Here is a 27,208-nt window from a genome sequence, read left to right as displayed (position 1 = left end):
TTTTGGAATGTCCACATGTTATTATACAGGTAATTGACTTTATGTTAAATATATACAGTCAAAGGGGCGTTCCTTGGTATTCAAAATGCCCATGTGAGGGCCCTGTTTTAAAAAGTGGCCACCCGCTTAAAATCTGTGATTGGTTAGATTTTCTCTTTCCATGGTAACTGAAGCAAAATTAGACAGGTGACAGTATACCTTTAATATTCTTTGGAATTCACATAGGTTTCAACCTCTATGTTGATATTTTGTAGAATTTCCACAAGTCATTCCTTCAACTCACATTCAGTGTGAATCATTGCAGTAAATTATAAATGATTACGTCAACCGTTATCCTGGAAAGTAATGCATGCTGAAGCTTGATGGAGTGAAGCATCTGACATTTCAGCGTACATTTGTCCAGCTTTGTTGCACATGGTGATCACCCTTCTTTACAGATTATCACAGGTGAGTTTTGAGCAAACATGGAGAATAACACCTTTACATAAAGCCATATTACAGTTCAATATTATCTTAAGTATTTTCTATATTTAATAAAGAACCCTGAACAGAAGCAGATTATAATGATAAGATTGGACCCACTATATTTCAAGTGCACAGAGGTTTTATTGTTGATTAGCATGTGAAAAACATGGAACACAGGTATAATGAGGCTTTAATGTAGAGAGATTCTTAGGGACAGATATTCAAACTCACTTTTTTACAATACTTGACTGATCTGCTGAATGTAAGACTTGTCTGGAAGCTTGTAGAGTATATCAACTTTCTACGTTATGGTAGTGAAGAAAATCAAAAATTTAAGTTTCTCCACAAGGTTATCTTAGAAAAAGTGGTCGCTTTGAATTTGATAGATTGGTAAACATGAGTAGTTTGTTTCCCTTTTACTTAAATTTGCACATTTACCCTATTTTTATAAATTTTTAAATAGAATAATTTTAAAGTTTACTTGAGGGAAATTTAAACAGAATTTTAAGTGACTGTTTCTGTGTAGAGGCATGTACAACTTTATCTAGGTTAGCATGTGAAAGACTGTTATCATTGAATTATACACAATAGACTCCCCAAGTTGCTGTGAATAGTGACAATCCACCAATCAGATATAACCTTCTGAGCCAGCTGCACATCAGCAGAAAACATGGGACACAATATGATACAAACTCTCTTGATTGAATTCTAAATAAATCTGTCATAATGTATAGTGCCATGGTATGCATTCTGTTAACATTTTACATTGGCTACCACAGTCAGTCACCTTAGCTGTACACCGGGCGTCATTCCATGTCTACAGATACACAGACAATCTGTCATGACAACTTAGCAAAACATACCCTGCGATAAAACCATAACACAAAACTTGGAAGGGTCATTATATTTTGCCATTTTGCAAACAGTTCACATCATGAACTACAAACAGACACCTACCATCATAATGGTAAGTTATCTGCCTTCTTCTCTGATAATTATTATGACTATTTACATTCAAAGACATATTTTAACATCTGATTGATTGATAGACTAATCAGCTAATTGATTGATTGGTATTTGTATCAATATTAGTTTCTGTATCTGATGTGCTCATATCGCTGTCTAAATCAGATAATTTATCTCCTAATTTCTCTTCTATCTTTTTCTTGATTACTTCCAGTCTTGTTTTTAATGTTGCATATTCAAAGCGACCTCTTTTTTCACCAAACGGATCCTGAAGAGAAAATGTACAATAAAGTTTAACTTTTAGAGAATCTAGCATTTACTTCCCCAGAGAAGAGACAGTGCTAAAGGTCATTAAAAGGGAAGTTACAGGACCATGGGTGCACAATAGAGGATTACTGATGACACAGTCATTTACATACACTGAGTTTTTGAATTCTCATAGCATTGCTTAGACCGTATAAAATTGAATAATCATGATGGGCACTTTCATATGCAAAGAGGGGTTAAATGGTCAAACAGGGAAAACATTCTGAAACAGATATGCGTTCTCTAACAAAAGACAGAACATTTTTTCAGTTTATTTTTCGACTCAAGTTTAGTCGCTATACATTCACATGGAAGGTTCAATGATAATAAACACCTGAAACATGGCAAAATTATGGGATTCTGGGACAAAACAGGGTACGTCCAATCAGTAGCGTGGCCTTTTTACATTTGCATAGATTTACGATAATCCGGCTTTTATAGGGCAAGTTCCTGTTCAAAGAAGATTCAATGCCAACTACAATATGCTAATTAGCATTGTATACATACCTGCATTGTTTGCCCTGATAGATACAACCTGTCATTGACAGTTGATGTGTAATAATCATAAAATTCTGGAAATGATTTCTCCATAACAACTCTGAAACACATAACAAAATATCTATTAGAGTCATGAAAACAACAATAATGCACACATAGATTTGAAATCTGTTACCCGAATTTTCATTGCTTCGGTCGTCTGCTGGCAAAGAGATTTAAATGACTCTCTTTATGTACGGTAGTGGTTGGCCTCTTTTGCCTTGAAAATATCACATTTATTTCCTTCAAGTTGAAACTATTGATAATTTTGAAAACTATATACCGTACATTGTAAATATACTATCAATAATTATAACAAATAGATATGCATCATAAATATTCATTTCTAAAAATGAAACAGACTTTCTCAGGCAACATTCAATAAGTGTTACTCACAATAATTGCAGTGAGTGTGTCACCATTATTGGCTACTGTGCTTTGTCTATGACCGGTATAACCATCATCAGTTCGTGGCGACAACACTTCTTGAACGATGCTGTTTCTAAACATGAAAGTCCTTTGCAAAAGATTTGGCAAATTGTTGGATCCATATGTTTGTAGCTTCTTGGCAAATGCTGATTACGTTTCTTGTTTATTCACTTTGCTTTCCCGCATTTCATGGCTCAATTTCACTTACAAGAACTTTTCAAGGCGAAATTAATTTATTCATGGAATTTCTACAACTTTCCCGGCACATAGTGACTCTGTTACAACAGTCTAACCAAGTCAGTATGTGCCGGGAAAGCTGTAGACATTCCTTAAACCAGAAAAACAAGAATGACAAAAGCAAATAAGGTCTCCAACTTAGTACTGGAGGTCATCTTTAAAATGTCAACAACAAAACATAGCCAGAGAAGGCTTGATAAAAAGAAAAGGTGGGAGTGGGGGAAAAGTGTACAAGGGATCTGGTAAAAAAGTAATGCTACGTCATCAATCTTCCAGACCCTACCCCCTCCTGATATCAAATGCTCCACCCCTTGGTACTGACTATTTACAACCTTTGGGATTTTTTAATTAATGCTATGAGTGCTATCATTCTAAAAGTAGAGCAGATAAACGGCACTTAAGTTAGTTACAGATAGTGCAATGCGTTCCACTGTGGGGGGGATTATTACAACAGCTGGAATTATCCTGGATCCAAATTTCTCACCAGTCCTTGTGTGTCTAACATAGAAAATTGCAAAAATTGGTCCGCAATGAAAAATGCACCTAGCTTTGTTTTCTCGATCAAATTTTCCTACAAATTGATACCAAATATGACAAAATTATGTTCACAGCCTTCAAAACTGTCTCACAACATATCCTAGGTGGTGTAGGTCATTTAAGGTCACAAACTGAGAAAATTACACTAAAATATACAAATTTGGGGTTTCCCAACACTTTGAGCAGAAAATTTATTTAATAACATCCCTTTGGGACTTTTATACCAAATTGCAAATTTTGAGAACAAGTTTTCTTGACCAAAAATGACAAAATTGTCATAAAAATACAAATTTGTATACTTCAGGACAATTTCCACATATCTAACTATTGTCATCTCTGGACATCTGTGTACCAAATATAAAAGGTGTCTGTGCAGGGGCTTTAAAAAGAAAATACACTTTAAGATTTTTTGACCAAAATGACAAAAATTGCCCCAAAATAGTAATTTTCCCAATTTTGTCATAATTTCAACAAATTAGAAGAGTAACATCCTTGCAAACATCCAACCCAAATTTTAGAGTGATTTGGCTGGCCGTTTCAGAGAAGAAAAGTGTTTACTTAAAACGAGAAAATAACCAAAAAATTCAGCAAAATTACAAAATTCAAGATATCTCCACAATATTCATAAAACTGTATAGGGTTCTCCTAAGGTACTTGCACTCTAATTTCAAAGCAATCAAAACAGCAGTTCTTGAGTTATTAATTCTTGACCATTTTCACATTTTTAAGCTCATTTGCATAATTTTGGAAAATGCAGACTCAATTTGAACAAAATCCTATCTATAGCCCAGGATGCATCAAACACACCAAATACCAAGCTGAAAAGTGCAGCAGTTTGCGAGTTTTTGATGTTGACGGACATACTATACGTACACACATACGGTACATACAGACGCAGCCAACTTTAGCTTATGCGATAACCTCACATTGGTATACCAAATTTGAGCTACAAAACAGTTGAGCTGCACTAACTTCCCACTGTTTCATAAACAAAATAACAGCCATAGCAGCACAAGTCACTGTCTACCGTCTAGTAAGAACTATATGAACACCACTGTTTGAGGTAAACAGCGCCCTCAAACAATCAAATAGAAGAGATGACTATAGATGATTGGATGACTGTACGGTACCTGAAAAAAGCATTCATTTTTTTCTCCACTCTTTCTACTAACGCTGTGGTAAATGTTTTCAAAACTAAGATGGGACTGTGCAGTAACTGCAATGACTTTACTTACCTAAGTTCATCTGGAACTTTGTCTGAGGTATTTTCTAACATTTCACAAACCGCTACCCGTATCGTTTCATGTCTGATACAGTCATTATATCTCTGTGCATCACCACTCTGTCTCTCCTAGAAACAAAGTTTAAGAGTCAATGATTAATGGCTGTTAAGGGGTAGACCCACCTTCCTTTAGTGATTTTGGTCATTTTTCGTTTTATGGTAAATTTTGAATCTGTCTAATATGGCCTTTGAGTGGACGATAAGTTTGAAACCATAACATACTCGGAAATGAGTAAGATTTTAACAAAAATAAGCATTGTAGGCCAGTTCGCGGTGCCGGTGTTTTCTTATGTCTTAACGGTATCCAGATTAGTCAAGGCTATCTCAAGAGCGTAAGTAGATTACGTTAATTCCGTCCGGAGGAGTGCGCATGCGTCAGTCTTCTTCCCAGCTGGCGGCAGGAAGTATGTCGTGGCTACTGAACATGCTGCAGGTAGCCGTCGATTGCAAAAGCATGGTCCACATAAGCGAAATATCAAGCATATGACCGGGAATGAGATAACAGTTGAAATTGTCAGAGTTACAGTCAGGCTTAAAACTCCAGTTTCCAATGCGTTGAAAAGGTGTAAACTGGAAATTGTCGCAAGCGAGGAATGTAACGCAGAACGCTTACTCATTCAACACTAAACTGAGCTTCGAACAAAAACTGGTGATACATCTTGCGCACAACAGAGAGGCTGCTCATTGTAGTTTACGTTATTTTTACCTCGTTTTCCTACAACACGTATTTAATAAAACTGTTCCCGTACAAAACAAATAACAGCCGAAAATCCAAATAGTAGGTCTTTGTCTTTACATGTTTGCTAAATAAAGTCCAGCATTCAAAATTAATCGCCGCCGAAAACCAAAACGTACATTTGTGTCCGCTAACAAATGACATGAATGACGTGGACTCAATGCAAAGTATAGTCTGACATTCAAAACTGACCCCGCCCTATCAAGCTAGGCTACTCAGAAAATCCACATTGTAATTCATTGTCACCTGTCTCTCTCCGGGCAGGAAGCTGAAAACGCGTGACGATTGCGCAACCAAAAAAGGAAAACACAGATGTCATCGGACTTGGCATGCAAAATCACATAATTTTACAAAATATATACGCAGCTGGCCATTTCTTCGTTTGATAATCAGATTTTAACCGGTACACCACAGTGTACACTTAATAAGCTAGTTTGTATTTAGCAAGAAGATTATCCCCAGATTTAACTCCGAATGACAGTTGTGTAAATAAAGCCTAACGCTTACGCCGCGAACTGGCCGTTTCAGTGTTCATTTTCTTCCAATTTTCACGTCATGTATCATTTCATTCATACCACAAATTCAGACAATTGTGTCAAAAGTCCTGTACTTCATTATGGGCAGCGAATTTCCACCGAAAATGTGAGCAAACCGGAATTTTAGCTGACTTTGTGCGACTCAAGGGTCGCATACACATTTCTGCGATTTACTCCGTTCCGTTTTTGGCAATGTATCGCAACTTCTGGAGAGTGTAACTTGGCGCCGCGTTGACGGATTAGCCTTATCTTTGCACAGGTTGTAGTTAATGACTGTTTTCTACAAACCGTGTCTCAGAATTCCGATAATGTTCCAAAAACAAAAGATATCGTGACAAACGTGGACAAAAGCCGTTAATTTATTCAGAATCCACCACTTCTCACTTTCAAGGCTAATTGTGCAAAAACAAAGCGGAGTATCAAAAATCCAAGACACGGTTTTTTACACACCTTACCCTGCTATCGATTGCAGTAAACGGCTCACCAATGGCCATCACCCTCTCTACTTACACTTTTTTAAGTGAAAAAACTCAAAAACACACATTTTTGAGCTAAACATACACACGCAAACAGGTTTTGAAATATTCTTACAATATTTATAATCTTCAATTGTCGAGCTACCCAAACATATACTACATGTCGGGTTAAAGATTCATTTTAATGGTGAAAAATCAGATTAAAGAAAAGTGTCTGCGAATGTGGGTCTCCCCCTTAATAGATAATCATTGTTATGGAACTAGGGACAGTATATGAATAAACCTTGACATACCCTGGTATTTACTTTGGTCTGATCTCTATGGATTGTAACTATAACTTGAAATTTTGAAATTCATATGTCTGGAAATTTTGAAATTCATAAGAGTCTGAGATCCACTGTGTGAGTGGCCACATAATACAATAAACCATACAAATGTTGCATATCAAACAATATGCAATTAAGATTAGTTAAACCTGACTTTTGCATTCTAAAATATTGTCAATGTTCTGTCAAAGTATTGGACACAGATTTAACCCTTTGAGTGCTGTAATTTTTTCCACCAAAATTTGAGTACAACATTTTACAAATTTTTATGAATTTTTCTGTAGTTGTTCGATAATTTGGGAACAAATTTACATAAAGTTTCATTGGCTAGAGTTCTGTATCAAAATTTGGCAAAAATCGAACGAAAATTGACTGGGTTACATTTTATAAAGGTGACAAAAATTGACTTTGGTGCTCAAAGGGTTAAGGGGGAGACCCACCTTCCTTGAGTGATTTTGGTCATTTTTTGTCTTATGGTGAATTTTGAATCTGTCTAATATGGCCTTTGAGTGGACGATAAGTTTGAAACCATAACATACTCGGAAATGAGTTAAATTTTAACAAAAATACCGTCAATGACGCTGTACCTTCTCTAATGTGTGGCCAGGTCAGGTAATTGGTTGGTTGGCATGGAGTTGTTGGTAAATAGTTGATGATGTAGGGGCATGAGGTGGGATATGGACCCAAAGAACCCAAAAGATGATTAAATACATCAATCAAAAAAATTCTAAGCTACTGTATAAACTGCCTAAAGATAGTTCAATGTGGAAAAAGTTAAACAATTCAGAATAAGAATTAACAGTCCAAAATAGTAATGACGCACTTCCTTACTGACCTGAGTGCATGTGAAATACACAACCTGGCATCTGTAAATTAAATGTATACCAAGTGATCATTTCCAGTCACTTTTAACTGTTTTTAATGGATTTTCCAAAGAGTCCTGTGGAAATGATGAAAAACGCCTATCTGGTCTTGTGTTTGTATAACCTCATGGCTGATAATTGTCATAGTATTGAAAAAAAATGAAAGTGAAGAAATTACTGTTTTTAATAGCCATATTTTCCTTGAAATACATGACCGTGTAAAGAATATATGCTAAAAGTGTTTAAGAGTAAATTTCTTTTCAAAAAATAATTTAATTTGTGACCAAAGGATTTTTATTCTTTGAGTTTACAAATTCAAACATTGCAATTTGTTCAATCATCTTGTGCAATGCAAAATTTATAAAATGACTGAAAAACAAAAAAAATTGGCAGAATTGGCAGTCTTTGTGATGTAAAATTATGGGTTGACATCACGATAACTGTCAATCTGTTTGAAGTACTAATACTATAATTTAAAAAAAAAAAGTTCATGCAGAAACGGTAAAATATATTGTCAGCAATGTAGTGTTCATTTTGACTTTACATCAAAATATGCCTTTGCTGGATACCAAATATATAGGGCGAAATATCAGCCATGTTCAGCAAAATCCACACAACAGCATTGATCCTTTTCTAATTTGATTTGATTTGCTTATGTTATCCTTGTATGACAGTCAGTACAATATGGAACTTGAACACAACACAGTGAATAAGTATGCTGTAAATGAAATGGTGTGGCTGCATCCACATGCAGCAATAGGAGTGCCTTTGTCTCTCACCCTCATTTCCAACCTGTCCCATCCCTGAAAAAATAGTTTGGTCTTATATTTATAATGTTAATAATTTCTGTATTTGTTAAAATGTGCGCATCTCAAAAACTTTTGATCATAAACATTTTCATTGTTTTTTATAGCTGACCAATCAGTTAACCTGTTTATTTTGAATATTTGCGCATTTTTCCTCAGTATTTGACATTTTCTGAATACCTTCTTATTCAGTTTGTCATTTTCTAAAAGTTTAAATGCTCCATTGTGTGGTCAAGCTTTCCACAAGCATCAAATGTGGTACTTCATATAGGAGGGTCTGCCTCTAGAGGGCGGGCATCATGAACACTCCTGTGTTTGTTGGTTAATTCCTCCACGTAAACTTCTGATTGTACTGTAAACATTGAACATGGCCGACGTCCGATTTTCCTGTCTAAAACTTTCACTCATTTTCGTTCATATGACTCTGAAACTCCAGGAAACGATTGGGAAGAAAGGGTTATCTTGAAATATTGAGGTACTCGCCGATATTTTGCAAAATTAAATGAGAAAAAATGCAAGAAAATGCCGACAGGCTTACACAATGACAGTTTTCAGACTCGGAGGCATATGATCATCTCTGCAGATTATGCAACAGGCCCAGATCACGTGAGGCCATGAGGGGATATCCACGCAACTCAGTACCAAACACTAGCGCTCACAGAGTGAGCAAACACAAAGTGAGTACCCCTAACGTCAGCTCAGTAGTCTGTAATAGATTGTAGTCAACTAAGAAACCTTGGAGAAAGGCTTAACACTGTGGCTATGCCGCTAAGTCCCTTTTGATTTTTGTCATAGCTCAAAATCGTTCTCCCACACCTCAACCTGAGCCATGAACATCCCCACCAGTTTATGATATGACCCATCACGATGGCATGCCGTCAACGGATCTTGACAGACGGAAGTCTTGACAGACGGAAGTTCTTGACAGCAGCATATTGGTTTTCAACTCTAATACCTTCTCTGTCTATAAATAGACACGAGAAGGTAAAAATGAACATTGTAGGTCAGTTCGAGTGCCGTGTTTTTCTTATGTCTTAACGGTTTCCAGATTAGTCAAGGCTATCTCAAGAGCGTAAGCAGATTACGTTAATTCCATCCGGAGGAGTGCGCATGCGTCAGTCTTCTTCCCAGCTGCCGGCAGGAAGTACAAGTATGTCGCGGCTACTAAACATGCTGAAGGTAGCCGGCCGTCGATTGCAAAAGATATGGTCCACAAAGCGAAATATCAAGCATATGGCCGGGAATGAGAGAACAGTTAAAATTGTCAGAGTTACAGTCAGGCTTAAAACTCCAGTTTCCGATGCGTTGAAATGGTGTAAACTGGAAATGGTCGCAAGCGAGGACTGTAACGCAGAACGCTTTATACTCATTCAACACTAAACTGAGCTTCGAACAAAAACTTGTGATACATCTTGCGCACAACAGAGAGGCTGCTCATTGTAGTTTACGTTATTTTTACCTCGTTTTCCTATGACACTTATTTAATAAAACTGTTCCCGTATAAAACAAATAACGGCCGAAAATCCAAATAGTAGGTCTTTGTCTTTACATGTTTGCTAAATAAAGTCCAGCATTCAAAATTAATCGCCGCCGAAAACCAAAACGTACATTTGTGTCCGCTAACAAATGACGTGGACTCAATGCAAAGTATTCTTGACCGCGGACATCCGGGAACTTGCGGTTTTTAACGTCATTTTTGCGTCACACTGCTGTGAGAACAAAATATTGAAGTGTGGATTTTTCAACCTTTACACCAGTATTCAAAGTTTCAACATTATGTCAATGATAAACACTAAGTTCCGTCCTTTGTCACATAATTTTTGCATTGTTCACTGTCCTGTATAGTCAAATCTCAATTCACCTCACTCGGTGCGTGAGGTGAAAGTGACGTAACTCCGCGGTCAAGAATAGTCTGACATTCAAAACTGACCCCGCCCTAATCAAACTAGGCTACTCCGAAAATCCAAAAATTACGTCTTTTTCTGATAACAGTTTACATGTTTGTCTGCACCTAATGAAGTCCGACATTCAAAATTGATCCCGCTCCGAACTAATTGCGACTGACGATAAAAATGTCAGATGATTTTTTAATGTCTGCAAATACCCAGTGAAGTCCGGCAACCAAAACTGTTCCCGCTTACGTTACGGTTTAAAGCATGCAATGAAGATTACGTTCCTGTACGTCACCACAAGTTTTCTATCTTTTTTGTGAAAATGGTTGCGACGTCTTTTTGTTTCGACAGTTGGGCGAGCAACATTCCTCTCAGTAGAAATTTAATAGAAATATGCCAATAGTTCGAAATTTTATAACGAGAAAATCGCGCCGGTGTCTGCTCTGCCCGGTTTGGAAACGTGAGCTTATTCTTAGTAAATTCTATGCGAGTACAGAGGGTACGCCGCGTGATGTGGGTAATGCACGCAAAGTTTTGCTATATTACATTAGAATGATGCCGTGATTTACAGTGTAAACACAATGTTGATCCAGCATTTGTTTTTCAATCTGTACCGGAGCTAATCATAGAGCATAATTTGTCTCGATCAACTGAACTTTTATTGGCGAACTGCTCATGAAGTGAGTCGAAGTCCAGGGTCGAAATCAATCTCGATTGAAAAGTATGCGATATTTTACAGCACAAATTCATGTCAGTATAGCTTTAAAATCATTGCGATTTAATTGTTATTAGGTAATTATAAACTTATGCGGTAAATTTAAAGAAACCAAAATTGAAAATGATAGAATAATTTCCATGAACTTGAAAAAAATTAAACAACCATGAACGTGCTTTTTTCGAATCAGCAACTACTTTTTCCTGTGGATAAACTCAATCACGCTGAAAAGCAGCGTGCTGCTGGTTTGTCTGTCGTCGTTATTATAGTAGTTTAACGGACAGTCGCCACCGGAGAACGACGAATGCTCATTTCCACATATCAGCCAACGCGATATTCAACTGTTTGACTGAAGTTCACGCATTTCATTACTTGTACAAAATCCGACCTTCGCGATTTTAGAATGACGCATTCAGTTTAATATCAGCGTGGTCACAGATTCACATCTGTTTTAGGTAATCGCCTCCATGGTACTCGCGAAGCCAAAACAAGTTGCTTTTAGAATTGTTCAAGTTTCGTGTCAGAATCGATTTATTTCAGTTTTTCGCCAACTTTTTATCTTACTTTTAGGAAATCGTTTTAGATACCATATGTTGGGCAGATCGTCCATGTAGCCGACACGAACATGAAGTGTCTGTTACCGGCTACAAAAAACTATGAAAATAGTAAAGAATGAGGTGCAAAATCACTATCAGTTTTAAGTGCAGGTAGAATAAGTCTGTGCCTTTGTAAAAATACTATAAAAATAGTAGAAAGTGAAGAACCAGCTGAAAGTTAGTTGAGGAGACCTTGACCGCATATCATTTGCATCTCATTGTCGGCTACATGGACTGTGTGCCATAATATTGTCAGGTGTTACATTTAGTTTAGCCTAACGATGGGTTCTAACCTGGCACAACACAAAAGTTAGCCAGGCACTGGTGCTTCTGAGGTCAGAAACGCGTTCATGTAGCGGTCCGGTTTTAGCTCCATGCCATGTTCAAGGCGGACTGTGGTCGTACTTTAAGATGCAGTACCGAACGTAAAAGCTAACGTACGCAACACGGCGTCTGAATGAACTTCGTCTTTGTCGGTATGTACCACATTGTAAATTCCTGTCACGTGTCTCTCTCCGGGCACGAAGCTGAAAACGCAGTGACGATTGCACAACCAAAAGAGAGGAAAACACAATGTCATCGGACTTGGCATGCAAAATCACATAAATTTTACGAAGTATATACGCAGCCAGCCATTTCTTCGCTTGCTAATCAAATTTTAACTGGTACACTACAGTGCACAGTTAATACGCTAGTTTGTATTTAGCAAGAAGATTATCCCCAGATTTAGCTGGAATGACAGTTGTGTAAATAAAGCCTAACGCTTACGCCGCGAACTGGCCGTTTCAGTGTTCATTTTCTTCCAATTTTCACGTCATGTATCATTTCATTCATACCACAAATTCAGACAATTGTGTAAAAAGTCCTGTACTTCATTATGGGCTGGGAATTTCCACCGAAAATGTGAGCGAACCGGAATTTTAGCTGACTTTGTGCGACTCCAAGGGTCGCATACACATTTCTGCGATTTACTCCGTTCCGTTTTTGGCAATGTATCGCAACTTCTGGAGAGTGTAACTTGGCGCCGCATTGACGGATTAGCCTTATCTTTGCACAGGTTGTAGTTAGTGACTGTTTCTACAAAACTGTGTCTCAGAATTCCGATAATGTTCCAAAAACAAAAGATATCGTGACAAACGTGGACAAAAGCCGTTAATTTATTCAGAATCCACCACTTCTCACTTTCAAGGCTAATTGTGCAAAAATAAAGCGGAGTATCAAAAATCCAAGACACAGTTTTTTTACACACCTTACCCTGCTATCGATTGCAGTAAACGACTTACCAATGGCCATCACCCTCTCGTACTTATACTTTTTTAAGTGAAAAAAACTCAAAAACACACATTTTTGAGCAAAGCAAACATAAGCAAACAGGTTTTGAAATATTCTTACAATTTTTACAATCTTCAATTGTTGAGCTACCCAAACATATACTACCGTACATGTCGGGTTAAAGATTCATTTTCATGGTGAAAAATCAGGTTAAAGAAAAGTGTCTGTGAATGTGGGTCTCCCCCTTAAGTGAGCCACACTTTTTCAAATGGTGGTGTTTGAACAATAAGTTTTAGCCTTTTTAAAACTAATGCCCATACTTCAGTTCAATTGTCAGTACCGTTTTACTAAAACACTCTTTCTGTTGGTTTACAAATAAGCTCTTTGCCATGTTACGCCTGTTCTGAAGTACCAAAAGGAATATACAAATCTGCCACTGGGGGCGCCATTCAGAGTCCCACTCTTTGACTGAAGGAGTAACTTTCATAAAGGCACCACTTTATTATCAATGTTTTACAATCGAAAATGTATTGATAAAGATTGATAAACATTTCATTTGAAAGAAAAGATTGACAGTGTTAATTAGCATTTCACGCATCTACAGTGTACTTTTGAAAGTACCAGAGATTGAGATGAGCACTTTGAAGACAGACTTTATGCAAGATTGATTGCTAGCATACTTGTTGTACACTTGCTTTTTGTTGTCCTTGTTAGTAGCTGTAACATCTGATGACTTTCCACCATTTTCTTTTCTATATCAACTACTTTTCTTGTTCTACTCAAAGCAGGTTCAGATACAATTTCCAATTTGTCAACTCAGCCTGTATATGGGTAGACTTCATAGATATCATTAGCAGCACATTCTTCACATATAGACATTGTGTTGGCAAGCTACTTAACACGCTTTAGGGAGAACAGGAACTTTTTGTTGAACAAAACAAAGCTTGTGAAACACCATTAAGAGTTTCTGCTACATGCCTTTTAAAGTATGATTTATTTTTTTATTAACGAAAGATAGTAGACACTAAATCAAAAGTAAAAACTTTTAGTAAACACTTACTTGTTCAAAGCCTGGTTCATTGTGGTAGGGTTTTTCATTCATTAATGACTGTATTGATATAAGAACACTGGATAAACTTTGTGCTGGACTCCATGCTGGCCCTGACCAGGTTCTGTCACGTATAATAAAATATATTATGAAATAAATCTGTATTTCTAATTACTGAGTCAATATTTACAGTACATTTGCTCTCTCTCTCTCTCTCTCTCTCTCTCTCTCTCTCTCTCTCTCTCTCTCTGTACTGGCATATATATGTTCATACAAAGAGGAACAGGTGTATTTATGTATGCATGCAAGCATTGCATGCATGTATGCATGCATGTACCGGTATGTATGTACATGTACGTATGTACTGGTATGCATGCATGCATGTATGTATGTATGTATGTATGAATATTTATCGGTATGTACCGGTATGTATGAATGTACATGTATGTATGTATGTGTGTGTGACAAAGTCAATGTATACATAATTTATATGTGTATGTAACTACCAAACAGTACATTATTGGATTCTGTGTAGCATTTCCGTTTCATAGTCAATCATTTGACTGCCTACTGTGTACATGCTTTGTCAAATATTTATCAAACACTGACACTGAGCCCAAACAATGCCATCATATAAAAGTAGAAAAATGGGTATGAATGAAACCAAAGAGACCTTAAAGATATGAAAAGTTGATAGCAGCCAGACAAAAAGTACAGATGCTTGGTAATGTTTGCTGTGGTTTCGTAGCCCTGCTTCTCCCGGGCTGGTTGAGTGGGGAAGTGGGGCTACAGTTCAGTCTATTTGAAAAGTGCACAGTCGTGTGCTGAAAATCATGCACAAAGAAAGTGAGCTTTTTTCTTGCAATTCTCCAGAAAAAAAAGACATTTGCACATTTTTGATACTAATGTGTTCATTTGAACAAATTCTCATCTCAACCCCTGCGTCTACCTGTACACCAAATACTGCGATGGTAGCTCTGGCGATATGGGAGCCTTACATACATACCCACAAATATACAGACATACAGACGCCACCGACTCATCATATAAGCTCTTTTTGGTATTTATACCGGTATACAAAACCAAATATCAGCTAAACATAGGGCCAAGTCCCTGAAGCTACTATAGACATGGATACGTGACTGTATGAAATTTTCTCACTAAGGTCATCCTGGGGACTTGTAAACCAAATATTAAAGCTGTCTGACCAGCGGTTTTGAAAAAACAAGTGACTCAACAGTTGACAGAGCTCTGCTGCGTTATGTAGAGAATGACCTTTTGTGACACATGTAGTGATGAAGGTGGATATCTTTGATAGCTCATTTCAGGATGGCCTCACCAAAAATGGAAAAAAAATTCCGTAAAAATACAGATTTGCATATTTCATCACAATTTTAATAAACCTAAGTTGGGTTATCCCTAGGGACCTGTATACCAAATACAAAGCTGTCTGACCAGTGGTTATCAAGAAGGAATTTTTTACCAAAAATGCCTTTTTTGGTACTAATTTGCATATTTTCAACAATATCAAAAAATTAAAAAAAAAATTTCTGAAAATCCTATTTTTCATCTACACAGCAAATATCAAATCAGTAAGTACTGCGGTTCTCAAGATATTTGAGTGGACGGACGCCTCACAAACGGACATACATAGATACATACATACAGACTGACGACGGACGCCGGACGGATACCCATCCCAATAGCTTCTATAGACTATAGTCTATAGTAGCTAAAAAAACATAACCCAGAGTCAGGGTGCATCTAGGGCGTACCTACAGAAGGATACCTACGTACCGGTAGATGTCCATTTTCCTCTCGGTTTAGTCACTTTTTCATATTTCATTGGGCAGCTGCCGTGGTAAAATCCACCATCATGGATATTAAACCATTAACCTATGCCGCCACATTCTAACAACGGGATCTCAACAAAACAGGTTTACATCTATTAAAGTGTGGAAAAAATGTTGTCAGAGAGTTGATTTGATTCTGGCGCTGAAGTTTGCTTACTAAACAAAGTATCACCCGAGAACACATGCTGTTTTTGCTGAGATCCCAATGTTAGAATGTGATGTCATAGGTCAACAGTTTAATATCCATGATGGCGGATTTTTCCATGGCAGCCGCCCAGTGAAATACGAAAACTTGACTAGACCAAGAGGAAAATGCACATCTATGTAGGCATCTTTCTATAGGTAGGCGGTAGATGCACCCAACTCCCAATTATTATTTTTTCTGGAGAATTGCAAGTAAAACGCTCACTTTCTCCATGCATGATTTTCAGTGCGCACAACTGTGCACTTTTCCAATCGACTGAACCATAGCCCCCACTGCATCCACTCAACCAGCCAGGGAGTGGCAGGGCTATGGAACTGCAGCAAGATAAAGAAGGACATGCAACTTACCCTAGAATACTAAGACAGACTTTGCCATTTCGATAGAGGTTTGGATAAAACAGAACTTTACCATCGCCTGTGGTAATTAACTTGACTCTTGGGGGTCTGATTGGATAATCTGGAGGAAACCTAATAAGGAAGTGGAAGAAACCACCCTCATAAGGGGTGTCAAAGGGTCCCGTAATAAGCGCATGCACCTTTAAATGAAACAGAAGTAAGTGGCATTACATGTATACATAATACAAATCATGGAATTTCTCTGTATCAGAAATTATAATATCATTCGCAGGGAATGGTACAAAGAAAAGAACGCTTTTGTCTTCTCATTATATATACAGTGCATTTCACCTAGGTACCGCAACTCAGCGTTTGAGACAGACAAAATCCATGTACGAAACAAACGATAAGCTTGGGTATCACGACGCATTTGAAAGTCATCGACTCATTGATTAATTACAGTAAACCAGCATGGGGCAGCTGCTCTGTCTAGATTGAGAGATACACTTGATCTACGTGTGGCTTTTTAGTTAGTTTCTGTTGAGAATACTATCACCTCTTGAACTCTTTGCTGAAATTGTAAAGAAACATTTACATTGTAGATCAAGTCTAGTCAACTGTTTATCTCTCAGTCTAGACAGCGGCTGCCCAATGCTGTTTTACTGTAATTAATCGACGAGTCGGTGGCTTTGAAATGTGTCTTTGATCCCCAAGCTAAACATGTGTTTTGTACGTGGATTGTGTCGGTCTCATATGCCGAGTTGCGGTACCTATTGGTAGGTGAAACGCACTTTATGCTTCTAAGGTATGTGTATGTACCACAACAAATCAAAAGCAAAATTGTTGCTTAGAAGTAATTTGTGATTATTGCTAATGGAATAATTACAAACAAGAATTGATTTTATGACCAGTGGTAGGGTACTTGACAAGATATTAAGTTTCAGTGACATGGAGGGTGATTAGATAAATTGTATGACTGACCTTTGTGATATCGTCTTTATCAGGAACTACACACATGCCTGGTGGTGGCTCATTGTATATACTCATTATGTCCCTGATACAAAGAAACAAACAGAATTTAGAAAACAATTATTGATATAGTCTATAAACTCGAGTTACATTATCCAAGGGTATCGTCTGTATGACACAAGACAAAAGGTATCTGTGTGACTTGATAAAGCATACCGGTATTAAAGATGAGATGGAACTGAGATTAAATACGAAGGACTGGAAGTGATGTGGTTAGTATGCATAGAACATAAAAAAGCATAAATGGGAGAACTGCATTGAAATGTACTTCTGACACCCTTCAAAGTCAAATCATTTAAAATCAGCGTACAAGCTAATGTACATGTCAAAAGAAGTTTACGGTAGTACACATATTTGTGGTATCATCTACAGTGAGTGAACATCATCACAGTTGTATGTGTTTTAGCTGGGAAAATCATGTCAAGGTAAGCCTTAATCAACTCCATATACTGCTGTAAGTAATTTGACCTCACTGTCTGAAAAACTCACGACAGAGTTTTTTTTTTTGAAACATACACCAAGCTATACGACTACATCTGGATTATCACACTACAAAGTTTACCAACAATGCAACACCATGACACAACAGGACAAGACTGAGTTCACTAGCAATACTTAGATTTGTCCTGTACAGGGTAAATATATGCATTATGCATTGCAATGTCCTACAAACTTTAGGCAATCCACTACTTTCAAGGTACATTACCCACAATGCATTGGAATATCCCTAACCAAGCTAATGTACCTCTATCCTGTACATTTCACCAAAATTCATTTCAATGTTCTCTACATGCACCAAGGCAAGTTTTACTCCTGACAGTTTTGATGTTTATCCTTCACACTTAACATTCAAATGTACACAGAACAGTTTACCCATAATGCCAAGTACTCTGTACTGGTGCAACTCAATAGCACAGAAAATTTTACCCACAATGCAAAGTACTGGGACAATCCAAGAGCACATCACTTTCACTTATATTAGAATTTCATAATGCCCGTCATTTCTGTGTTAACTCTATGTGAAAATTTTTTTTTTTTTGATTTATAAAACACTAAGATCTTGGCACACTTTTGCACCCCAAGAGCTTTAAAATGAGCCCCCACAAATGCTAGATCATTAAAGGTATACAGTCACCTGTAATCTAAATATGCCCATATATGGTCAAAGAGGCGTTCTTTGGTATACAAAATGCCCATGTGAGGGTGCTGTTTTTAAAACATAGGGCCTAAGTCACTGAAGCTACTATAGACATGGATACAAAATTAAGTATTTCCTGACTATATGAAATTATCTCACTTAGGTCATCCTAGGGACATGTAAACCAAATATTAAAGCTATCTGACCAGCGGTTTTGAAAGAATAAGCAACTCAACAGTGACAGAGCTCTGCCGTGTTATGTAGAGAGAGAATAACCTTTTGTGACACATGTATTGATGAAGAAGGTGGATATCTGTGATTATATTAAAGTTGAGACTGTACATACTCAGAGAAAGCACACTGAAGAGACAAATGTTTTGAAACTTAAGAAGTTCAAGGTCATCAAAAGCATTATAAGGAATCATGTAACTTTCATTGCACTGATTACACAGATTGCATAATTGCTATAAATAGCACATGAGGAATCTTACAGCCCAGCTTTACCATAAAAACACTATCACTTTGACCACTCTTTTAATTGACCACTCTATTTTTTTCCTCAAAAAGTAATTTTATTTTATCCTTACCAAGTCAACCATAAATGGAAATTAGAACTTTCTCTATCTCTATCTCTATTGACTATTTTGAGCAATTTCTTTTAGATAACATACAGGGCACAATAAATGACGGTTCAGAATATGTCAAAGTTGGGATTCAGGAAAGTTGCCTTTACATGTTTTAATCCTCCAAGATGGTAAGCATTTCACTATGAACTGTCAAAAAAAGTTGAACTTTCTGATAATTCTACACTAAAATTATTTTGGCTTTGATGATTTCCTAATTCAATTATTTAAAATCATATTAATTATTTTTTTTTCTGGGTGAATTGATAGGGTTTATACAGTACAAGAATTACATACAATGTAAGTCAAGTTTTGACCAATAATGACAAATAAATTCCTTAAAAATACACATTTGCATATTTCATCACAGTTTGAACAAATCTAAGTTGGGTTACCCTAGGGACCTGTACACCAAATAACAAAGCTGTCTGACCAGCGGTTATGAAGAAGAAGATTTTTACCAAAAACACCTTTTTTGGCATTAATTTGCCTATTTTCAATTTGCCTATTTTCACAATATCAAAAAATTAAAAAAAATAGTTTCTCAAAATCACACTTTTCATCTACACAACAAATATCAAATCAGTAAGTACTGCGGTTCTCAAGATATTTGAGTGGACGGACGCCTCACAAACGGACATACATACCGGTACATACATACATACATACATACATACATACATACATACATACATACATACATACATACATACATAAAAGCAGTGTTCTCCCCAGCGGACAAATAGCGCGGCGGTGCCGCCACGCTTACGGCCACACCCGCCACGCTTTAATCAAGGCCGCCACGCTTACCACTTGGCCCGCCACTCTGTGATCACGGCCCCGTTCTTTGTAAAATCTTTTCATTTTCACCGACATTCATTGTTTGAACGTCCTGTTCATTGTCCTCTTTTTTGTTTACGTTCTGTAGGCCCTAATTATCACGTTTACACTTCGTTTTGTCAAGTTCAATTTCAAAGAATCTTAATTTTGAAGGTGTTATAAACGCAATTTGATGGTGTAAACCGTTTACTGACGTAAGTAAAAGACGTTCAATAAAAGACGTTGTCACCGGGCGCGCGGCCAGCGGCAACGCTGATTACTTGGCCTGGGGGTGACAAGGATGGCGGTAAGGGTACGGGTAAAGTACTTCAAAGACTTTTCGTTCGAGACGTGTTTTGAGTTTTATTCATTCGTCCTGTCATGGGACTCGTTGTCTTGAGATTTTTTTCGCGATTTTAATAAACTAAATGTCAGATCGGTTCGATAAATGTCTTTCGTCAAAACCTTGCGTCGTGTATTGTCAAAATTGATCGGTGTGTTTCGAGGGCGCTCGTGCCGATCCGAGCACTGTATGACTGGAGGAGAGAACTGGAGAGTACTAACTAACAGTTCAAAGTGAGAACGCAGAGATATCGTTCGGTTCGGCGTGGTTTCTGATATCTCTCATCCTTTCAGGGGAACAAATGTAGGTCTCCTATTCTAGAAAGTTATTTTTAAGTTTCAAATGCCACCGTAACTTGTGAATGTTGATAATTGCTATGTCTCTCTAGAATCTATCGTGCAGGGCGGCGGCCATTTTGTTTCATGTCTGTTTACGTTTATGTCAGCTACAGCGTTTTGTAAATCATCGTCGCATTCCTTCGTTTTACGTTTTATGGCAAATATTGCCACACTATCAACCGAAAATAACAACTACAAAATTATATTCGCGGTGTCATTTTTTTGTGGCTGGTAAGATTACATTAACTTTCGTGTCACAACCAGACCCAAGGAGGCAAAAACTTGGGGGTAAAATCGAAGTGTCCGGGATACTTTTGTTATTGTACAAAGTGACCTTTTCGTCTTTTCTTTTAGGAATGCTATACAGGGCATGTCAGAAGTTCAACATAAGTTTTTGATGTCCTCTGTTTGAGAATGCTAATAAAAATACCGATCATGTAAAGCAAATGCGTCTTGTATTAAAAGTAAGATGTCTTCAGTGTAGTTGCATTTGCAAGTAGAGATCCCATGATACATATGCAAAAATCATGCAAATGATATGCAAATGATATGTTAATTAGCCGCCACCCTATTTCAAAATCCTGGGGAGAACACTGAAAAGACTGACGATGGACGCCGGACGGATACCATCCCAATAGCTTCTATAGACTATAGTCTATAGAAGCTAAAAAGGGCCAACCGCTTAAAATCTGTGATTGTTTAGATTTGCTCTTTCCATGGTAACTGTGGCAAACTTGGAACAGGTGACAGTATACCTTTAAAGAATGGTAAAAATGTGAGAATCTGAATATGTCATTGAGGTGCATTCTACCTCAAGGGCTTAGTAACCTCAATATCATATATGTCCCCTAATATGACTGCATTGATATATGAGGGCAATCCAATGGATACCGTGGACTAATTGGTTAGGGTAACGGACTTATGATCAGAGGATGGAGAGTTTGAGACCCAGTTCAGGACCCAGCAGGCCCACACCAATGGAGGATGGGGAGTTCAATACTCTGCACGGTGTTGTGCCCCTGAGCAAGGCACTTTACTCCTTATTGCTCCGTAAGGGGTTAGTGGGTTATGTGTAACTCATCCTGTCATTGGGCTAATGCCCTTTTGATGATGGACTGGTTGAAAAAAAAATTTTCAAGGTATTAACCTTAATTTAAGGCACTGATTCACAATTAATTTTGACCAAATCTGCTTTGACCAAATCTGCTTAAAACGTTTTGCCAGGAAAGTGTCAAATGAACCTGTGTCCTAATTCATACAGGGCTGAGATGTAACACTAACCTATATACCGGTACCCTCAACCTAATTACCCGTACCAAACCTACTTCTGCTTTGGGGGTTGTGTTTGTAGCTGGATTAGGAAGCTGGGTTGTACTAGGGTTATCTAGGATCACAGCCGAGTTGGCTCTCACTGAGACAGTCATTGATGCAAACACCCGGGTTGAATTGGTTTGGGGTCAAAGTTACCGGTCATAAAAAAAATGTAAAATATCAAGTGAGCTGATGCAATGCACATAGTGGTTGCATTGGTTTAGATATGCCCGGTACATAGACACATGGGTATTCTCATGTCATGAGTTTTCACAGGATGGTTTAACGACTCTGAGTGAAGTTTACTGTAAATCAGTTGCCATCTTTGGTCTTGCTTTAATCTCCCCAAATGTGTACATAGTCAGTACAGGCAAGACTACTGTCTGTGATTAAACTGTGGTTTTTAGTCCAAAGTGTACACTTTATTACATGCCTTGACGTGAGTGCAAATCATTGCATTGATTTGAATAGGAACATCCGGGATATTCATGGGCCAGTGAACGATGTACCGGCGGTACTGACCAGTGTCCAAGGTTACCTGGTCCAGTGAAGCCCTTCGACGTTTTCGACGTCAAAGTAGATGCTTAACGCTAAATATAAAATATCCATGCACGCACTGCTTTTTTGACTTTCATTAAAATCTGTTTGATGCTGGTCAATAATGGTAAAATTGTATGAAAATGCCTGGCATGTAATTAAATGTCATATAGCGGTAGCATTGTATGAAAATGCCTGAAGAGGCATGTAATAAAAATATTATTGCCTGAATACATGGGTTTATGTGCCCTCGCAGCAGGAGACAATTTTCCCTCCTGGCGTAGGGCAAATTGTCACCTGTTCTCGGGCACATAAACCCATGTACCGGTATTCAGGCAATAATATATAATATTGACCACTTTCTTAGTGTGATTTTCACTATTTTTGTTTTCTTCTACGTAAATTGCAAATTCTTGCTCTATTCTGCAAAGCATGTATCAACAAAAAATTGAATTCTTCCATCGGTCTATCTGATACAGCTTTTGAACCACATTGAAAGATCATGTATTCAAAATGTAGCACTATTTCTGTCCCCATCATACCGCAGTGTATCGGAGGTACAATGTATTTGTGATTTTCTCTTCTTTACTCATCGCCTGACCATGCTGTGATATTAAGGCAATTATGTAACCCCTTAAGGATGATGTTATAGACAAAAGGAAACTGCCCAAGATGGGTCAGGAGGGTATGTTATTGGTATTATTTTGTTTTGGCAATGCCAGGGAATTCTTAGATCAAGAAAACATCTGAGGCCACAATGCTGGATAATCAGCAGTGTGCCAACTAAGCCGAATTGACATGCAAGGACGCAGGCCAAACCCGCCTGATTGATGCCTTGAATTACAAGTAATCTGACACATCACTGACATAGCTGTGAAAAGCCTGCTGATAACTAGAAATGCTCAGCAGATTCATAACTTACACAGAGAACATGTTTCCCTGAAGTTTTTGGGGAAAATATCTGAATATGTCGTTTCTATAAGTCTCCGCGGTGATACTACGTGCTGATAGTTAACTTATCTTGCCGACCGATCGACAGGGAAGGAGGCAACCATTGTTGTTTTAATTGTCTTCTCATTGACTAACACAAGAGTACCAGGAATCGAGAAAGACAAATGTCCATAGAGGGCGCTATACTCACAACTGCTGATTTTTGTAACCATTTTCATGCATGCAGTGACCCAGAGCTAGTCAGGTTTTCTTCAACTTGACGCAAAAAAATTGTTTTCACCTCCCCCAGAGGGCACACTGATAATCTGATACATTATCAGTAATAATCTGGGATGATGACTTCGACATCACAAAGTCACTGGTATTGACAAGGCCGTGATACAATACTGGGTATCTGTCATACAAGAGTAGGGCAAAACACCAGTACAAGTGCAACCTACATGGGGCATTTGCACAAGGGGTTGCTGTGTGGTCCAAGGCCATCCTCCACAGATGCAAAACACTGGAGTAAGCAAGCCTGAGTGCAAGCACTCCAAGTATGAAGCACATGCACTCTCACCATGGGTTTCTGTTATTACCCTTTGAGTGCCAAAGTCAATGTTTGTTGCCTTCATATAATATGACATAGCCAGCAACTTTTTTCAGATCTGGAAAAGTTTTTTTTCAGATTTTTCCCAAAATTTGGGTCAAAAATTGCAAACCATTGAATTGTTATGTCCATTTTGTCAAAAATTTTCAAAAATTACAGAAAAATTCAAAAATATTGGTAAAATGTTATGTACACTGATATTTTGCTGGGAAATATTACAGCGCTCAAACGGTTAAATATGTTAAAGCGGAAAACAAGAACAGAGTGATACTCAGTATGACACGTTTCGATCTCTTTAAGTTTTGCAAAACAATATGTACCGGGTGTCAACATCTGTGATCAGGTTTGGCATAGGTACAATGATGCAGTGATTTTGCTATTAAAGGCCAGTACCCCAATTAATGTTACCGGGGTTCCCCAGTCATTTTATTGGGGTTTCCCTTTGTGTATCAATGCAATCAGATTAGGGAACAGCAGCAATGTTACTGGGTTGCCAAAATTATTTACCGATAATACTCCCCAACCTTTGCAACAACACTGTACTCATTGGCTTCTGATTAGCTACTTCTGCCACAGCCTCATTCTGATTGGGTAAAGTTGTTTACATGTTTACGGGTCAAAGGTTCGAGTACTTGCAGAACATGTCTCGTTCAAGCCTTTCACTGAAACCATGGCAGAAAAGAACATACCGGTAGCTACTCATTTTTTAATTTACATTGTCCATGCTAAATTATTTACAAACAGGTATAAATATAAGCAACAGTAACACAGTTAAACTTAAACTATTATTATTTCACAAACTATTGTTAGGGATAAACGCTGTGGTCTAAATGTGTCAAAACAAAAGTGGTGTTGTCTCTTGGATAAATCATACATGTATAGTCAGCTTTGTCAAATGCGTAGCTATTTGCTCTGTAGAAATAGATGTATAAGCGACAAAGAAACAAAGTTGACCTTTTATTATTTCACGAAAGAGCAAGAGCTAGCAATCCATCAAGCTGGAGCCCTTTCAGAGCTAGCTGGCATGAACATAAAAGAACACTGTGACCTAAAGATATCAAACACTTCAGCAATGAGATTTCTCTTTGAAAGAAACATTCAGTGAAACAATAAAATTAGCTTTTTCATAGAATCATGTTTGAAATCTTCCATGCTGATGGACGCTTCTCTTGCGAAGTAGTAGAGGTTGCAGATGACCATTTTCAGTCTGTTTATAGCAGTAGCTTTTGGCACTTATAAATACAAACAAAATCCGAGTCACGAGTGCTCATTATTACACAGATATGGGAAAATGTCCTTGATATCAATACTGATGGTACACACACGCCCTGATGCAAGTAAACTGTGGTATAGTGTGTAACAATCCTCATTATTGAAATAGTTGGCAATTAAGAGACAGAATGACTGGAGACGGGGAGTTTTTTTACCATCAAGGTGTCACAGAACTAGATTTCTGACACCACTATGGTCTCTACAGCTGTTAATCACCAGTGAAATAGGTGGTCCATTAAAATTGGGAGTCTTGATAATTAGTAGTGACTTGAAAGCTAGAGGTGCTAAAGGAATAAAATCTTTCTGTTCATATCTAGAGTGATATCTTCCAGTCTTCAACTTGTTTTAATCTGTTCGTCCCACAAAAAATCCCAATAATCAGGTCCACACCATAAAACCAAGTATCTATTTCCACACTCAGAATTTATAGTAAAACTGGGTTTGGGCTTAACCGTGGTTGTGAAAGGGGTTGAATAAGGACAACGACTGATCTATATGGTTTCTACATTCTACCATTGACGGTATAGGGAGCTATGGGTATATGGGATGAGTTTACTTTCTATGGCTAGCTATTGTTTGTCTACAAGAAGTCTGTCATTCCCTATAAGCTCAATTACATACCACCTCTACTTGGCATTTTGCATCGTGGAGTCTGCTTCCACAGAGTGGCATTTGTACGAGTGTAAGCATGAACGTAAAAAATAGACTATTTTTTACGTACATATATTACTAATTTTTACGTCCATGGTGTATGGTGCATTCTTACCGACCAGTGGATATAATTATAAACCTTTCACAGACAAACAACAAGGGTTTTCCTAAGAGGCCCTGGCTGCGTTCTCTATCCCTAACCCTCAAAAACTCAGTAGTTTAAATGTGATTCATGCGAAACACTGTCTTTTTGTTCACTGTGATCTACGCACTATACCTGCCAACAGCTTTGTACAACTACCGCTGCTGAAAGACCTGGTTTTGTCAGCATCGGACGACCACCGACTGCATTTTCAAATTTGACATTTTCACTGACATGACACGGTGACGTCCACCACTTCCGTGTCAATTATCACACTTTTAAAGGACACCCTGATCGATCCAACGTTTACACCATGGACATAAAACCCACTATAATACTGGCCTCGTCTTCAGAAATTATCACGACTGTTTCATAAAACATATACAGTTTGAGTTTGAAAACATGAAGAACAACTTGTCTGCAGACTACAAGGACGACATCAAGAACTCTCCCACAAACCCGTCATAGACCCTGTCATTTCTAGTGTCATGGCAGCGAATGAACATAATAAAATTCCATGTCAGTTATCGCTTGGTAAGTTCAATATCTTCTAATTCGTTTGTAAATTTTCGCTACGGTAGAGTCACTTCGACCAAACCTGTCAAAATTATCGAAACCGGAAGCATAAACTCTCAGTGCACACGATCGAAACACCGCATTCTTCGATGGCGACAGCATTGAAGTAATAAAAATAATTCCAATAAAAATATCATACCTTTTAATTCTAAGTATACACTGTTGTGTGGGGACTTCCTTGTCCCAATCTTTACTTTGGAATGGATCCCACTGGGTCGTCACTCCAGACGTCCCTCCCAACATTTCCAGTGCTGCCTCCGCCATCTTGAATGTCAGCCTGACTTGTTTTTGTTTACTGCGGACTGTTCCAATGTTTTCACGGGGGTGGTGGGTATCTGGCTGGTGTGATCCAATGCTTTGCTGGTTCTAGCATAACCCCGCACCTAACGCTCGATATTCGTCAAAATACTGTTGATCTTGCCGTTATGGATACAAATATTGATAAGTTCATTTTTCCATCTGGCTACGAAA

General features: G+C 37.8%; 1 protein-coding gene across 1 annotated transcript; it reads right to left on the bottom strand.

The window, feature by feature from the left end:
* Nucleotides 1-570: 570 nt before the first annotated feature.
* Nucleotides 571-27,036, bottom strand: LOC139127690 (ubiquitin-conjugating enzyme E2 Z-like). The gene is made up of 7 exons (XM_070693590.1): nucleotides 26,877-27,036; nucleotides 17,400-17,472; nucleotides 16,431-16,618; nucleotides 14,038-14,149; nucleotides 4,713-4,828; nucleotides 2,245-2,335; nucleotides 571-1,699 (listed from the first exon to the last, which is right to left on the bottom strand). Exons 1-7 carry the CDS (start codon nucleotides 26,999-27,001, stop codon nucleotides 1,520-1,522), a joined length of 885 nt encoding a protein of 294 aa, XP_070549691.1. The 5' UTR covers nucleotides 27,002-27,036; the 3' UTR covers nucleotides 571-1,519.
* Nucleotides 27,037-27,208: the final 172 nt, after the last annotated feature.

Source organism: Ptychodera flava, unplaced genomic scaffold (genome assembly GCF_041260155.1).
Source record: "Ptychodera flava strain L36383 unplaced genomic scaffold, AS_Pfla_20210202 Scaffold_34__1_contigs__length_2629520_pilon, whole genome shotgun sequence".
Lineage (NCBI taxonomy): Eukaryota > Metazoa > Hemichordata > Enteropneusta > Ptychoderidae > Ptychodera > Ptychodera flava.
Note: the sequence above shows the minus strand (reverse complement) of the source record. Positions and strands in the feature narration are given on the sequence as shown.